This window comes from Pygoscelis adeliae, unplaced genomic scaffold (genome assembly GCF_000699105.1).
Source record: "Pygoscelis adeliae isolate BGI_AS28 unplaced genomic scaffold, ASM69910v1 Scaffold117, whole genome shotgun sequence".
NCBI lineage: Eukaryota > Metazoa > Chordata > Aves > Sphenisciformes > Spheniscidae > Pygoscelis > Pygoscelis adeliae.
This window is the reverse complement of record NW_008825270.1, coordinates 5286545-5289880: the sequence shown is the minus strand read 5'-3', so window position 1 is coordinate 5289880 and position 3336 is coordinate 5286545. Positions and strand designations below refer to the sequence as shown.

Here is a 3336-nt window from a genome sequence, read left to right as displayed (position 1 = left end):
GCCTCTCCCGGCGGGACGGCGGCGGAGCCCCTCGCAGGTAGGTGCCGTGCCGTGGACGCGCGTCCCAGCCTGGGGGAAGTGGGCGGCCTGGCCTTCGCGGGTTTTGGGTGCTGGCGACTGGGTTCCTTCGGCTGTCCCCAGCATCTCTGCGCTGGCGCGTTCGCCCCGCGGCCCCTCTGAGATTGCTGTCCTGACCTTGCGTCGCTTTTAAGAGCTACCGACCGAGAAAGAAGCATGCCGCCCTGTTTTATGCCAGTCATGATGATATCTCCTAGAAACATTGCCTGTGAAATACTAGAAATGCTGCGCGGGTACAGTCTGTGGTGAGAGAACTGAGATTCCGCCCATCTTCCCCATTTTAAAAGAAAACGTCATGAAAGTAATGGTTTTCATGCCAGAGCCCCAGGATTGCTGGATAGCAGAGTATCTGTCTCCGAGGTTCGTGTTCCTCTGATCCAGCAGCAATCGTGTCATACAACAACAAGCCAGTGTTAATTTACCTGCCATGCTTTTGTGTTTGTGCAGGGGATCCCGATGTCTCCGTGGTGGTAGCTGATGAAACCACAGTCCTTGATGTCCCTACTGAGGTTAGCAGGCTGCCCACCAAATATTTCCACAGGCTGCAAGAAGAGGAAAGCACAACTTCCGAACATAAACCGTGGCAAGCCAAGGTGCTGAGGACTGAGAATCAGCACCTCGACACAATCTCAACCATTAAGGCCAATGGCAGGTGCAAGGAAGAACTGGATGAGGGTGTGGATCCCAGATCTGCAGCAGAAAAAGTGGAGATGGGGCATAAAGAGGCATGTCCAGGAGACCTGGGTCTGTTGTCGCCCTCAAGCGGGGTTCAACTCAGTGCTCGCTTGGTTGGCAAGCCGTGCAAGGTACATGCTCTGGCCAGCCAGCTCCAGAAGTGCCTGCAGGACTGTAGTGGCAGGACAGCTGGGCACGAATCCCAGCAGCCCAGTCCTTTTGAAGGAGAGAGTGTAGAGACTTGTGAGAAAGAGAGCAAAGCATCCAAAGACTCCAGACTGGCGTCCCCAGAGCATGTGGAAAAGGGCCCACTGGAGGGGCCTGAGAGGCAGGAGGGGTATACGGAGCTGGTGGAGGGTCATTCTGGCAGCCCAGGCCCCCCACCAAAAGCTCTGTCCCAGAAGGAGATGATCAAGCGCAGGTACCGCTGCGGGAAGGGTGGTAAAGCCTTCCTGCAGCTCTGCCACCTCAAGAAGCACCGCTTTGTCCATGCTGGCCACAAGCCCTTCCTGTGCACGGAGTGTGGCAAGAGCTATAGTTCAGAGGAGAGCTTCAAGGCCCACGTGTTGGCCCACCGCGGTATGCGGCCTTTCCAGTGCACCCAGTGCGACAAGGCTTACCGCACCAAGCGAGACTTGCAGGAGCACCAGGTCCTGCACACCGGCCAGCGCCCCTTCTCCTGCGAGCAGTGTGGCAAGGCCTTTGCACGCCGGCCCTCTCTCCGCATTCACAGGAAGATCCACCTGGCCACTGGGACTGGCCCAGCTGGTCCCAAGGGATGCCAGTGTGCCATATGTGGACGCCACCTGGCCAACCCCGGCTCCTTGCGCAACCACATGCGCCTGCACACAGGGGAGCGCCCTTACGCCTGTCCCTACTGCGGCAAGGACTTCCGACAGCAGAGCAACCTGCGCGAGCACCTCCGGCTGCACACGGGCGAGAAGCCCTACAAGTGCCGCTTCTGCGGCGATGCCTTCCCCAAGCTGCCAGAGCTGCGGCGCCATCTCATCTCCCACACGGGTGAGGCCCACCTGTGCACTGTGTGCGGCAAGGCACTGCGGGACCCACACACGCTGCGTGCCCACGAGCGCTTGCACACAGGTGAGCGCCCTTTCCGCTGTGAGCAGTGCGGCAGGTCCTACACCCTGGCCACGAAGCTGCGGCGCCACCAGAAATCCCACCTGGCTGACAAGCCCTACAAATGCGAGCTCTGTGGCATGGGCTACACCCTTCCCCAGAGCCTTGCACGCCATGTGCTCACCCACAAGGCAGAAAAGGACCCTGAGGAACTCGCCACTGCAGTGGCCTCACTTGCTGTGGACCTACCCCAGGCAGCAAGGAAAAGGCCTCAGAGGAAGGGCCACCAGGAGGAGGTTGCAGCAGAGCCCACCTTGCTCATGGTGGAGGTGCCGGGGCCAGCAAATGAGCCTGAGCTGCTGATCACAGCCAGTGGTCACTGTATTACTACTTACCAGTCTCAAGGCAGCCCCCCAGATCCTGGGGCACACAGGAGGCCTGCTGGGCATTTGCCATCAGCAAAGGACATCATTGAAATCGCCATCTCCGAGCATGAGGACAAATGCATTATAGTGCAGGACGAGCGCTCACCAAGTGATGTGGTCATCATCCAGGAGGGGGTGGGCTTCGGAGCAGTGGCAGAAGTGGTGGAGGTCGAGACTGGGACCTGACTATCCCAGCCTGCCCTGGCTGATCTTCTTCTGTACTTATTAAAATGGGGTAAAAAAAACAACAAAAAACCTAGCTGTCTTGTCTCTCTGTGGCAACAAGGCCCTGTGGCTCAGCCCCAGGCAGAATTAGCAGTCTTGGAGGTAACTGGGTTACCTGGGAGACCTGGGTCTTTTTGGTGGCTGCCCCTTGGAGCTATGAGCCTACATGTGCTGCATGCCGGGCCTGGTGCAGGGGAGGCTGGTTGGACTCGATGATCTTGGAGGTCTCTTCCAACCTTAATGATTCTATGATTCTATGAGGCTGCTGTTGATGGGAATAGCTTCTTGGAGAAGACACCCACGGTGTTAATGAGTAGTGCTTCTCCTCTGCCTCTGTTACGCTGTCAGTGGGTGACAGGGTGCCGTGGGGAAGGCAGAAAAAGTCTCAAAGCAGTGGCTTTGAACAATGTCTTCCCTGCAAGTGTTTCTTTCTCTAATTAATTGTTGCTACTCAAGCACTTTCCTGGGCTTTTACTCTTGGAGCTCAGCAGCACTTCCGATCATTTGAAGGTGATGCTGATGCCAGACATTGCTGGGAAGCAGCTTCCCAAGTGTTTACTAGGTGTCTCTGTTGTGGGTTTTTTAAGAGCATTTTTCACAATTAGCAGAAGCAAAGTCCTGCCTTGGAGCTAGGGCTGAGTGTTTCTTCTCCACTGTCACCTCATTTGCTTGCTGTTGGCTTCCTGGCCTTACGGTGACTGGAAGGTCTGTCTGAGGACATGAAAGGATAGCTTTGTGTCTCACTATGCGAATAGCATTGTACAGTGCAATTTTCACTGTCCCCAGCGGAGAGGCTCCTCACCTCTCCAGGTAAGGGTCCAGCAGTTCATCTCAGTATGCTCAGGAGATTTTGCCT

The 3336-nt window shown here is 56.4% G+C and overlaps 1 protein-coding gene across 1 annotated transcript; it reads left to right on the top strand.

Annotated features, from left to right (window-relative positions):
• Nucleotides 1–24: 24 nt before the first annotated feature.
• On the top strand, nt 25–2451 carry ZNF408 (zinc finger protein 408). The gene is made up of 2 exons (XM_009329720.1): nt 25–37; nt 526–2451. Exon 2 carries the CDS (start codon nt 789–791, stop codon nt 2439–2441), a length of 1653 nt encoding a protein of 550 aa, XP_009327995.1. The 5' UTR covers nt 25–37; nt 526–788; the 3' UTR covers nt 2442–2451.
• Nucleotides 2452–3336: the final 885 nt, after the last annotated feature.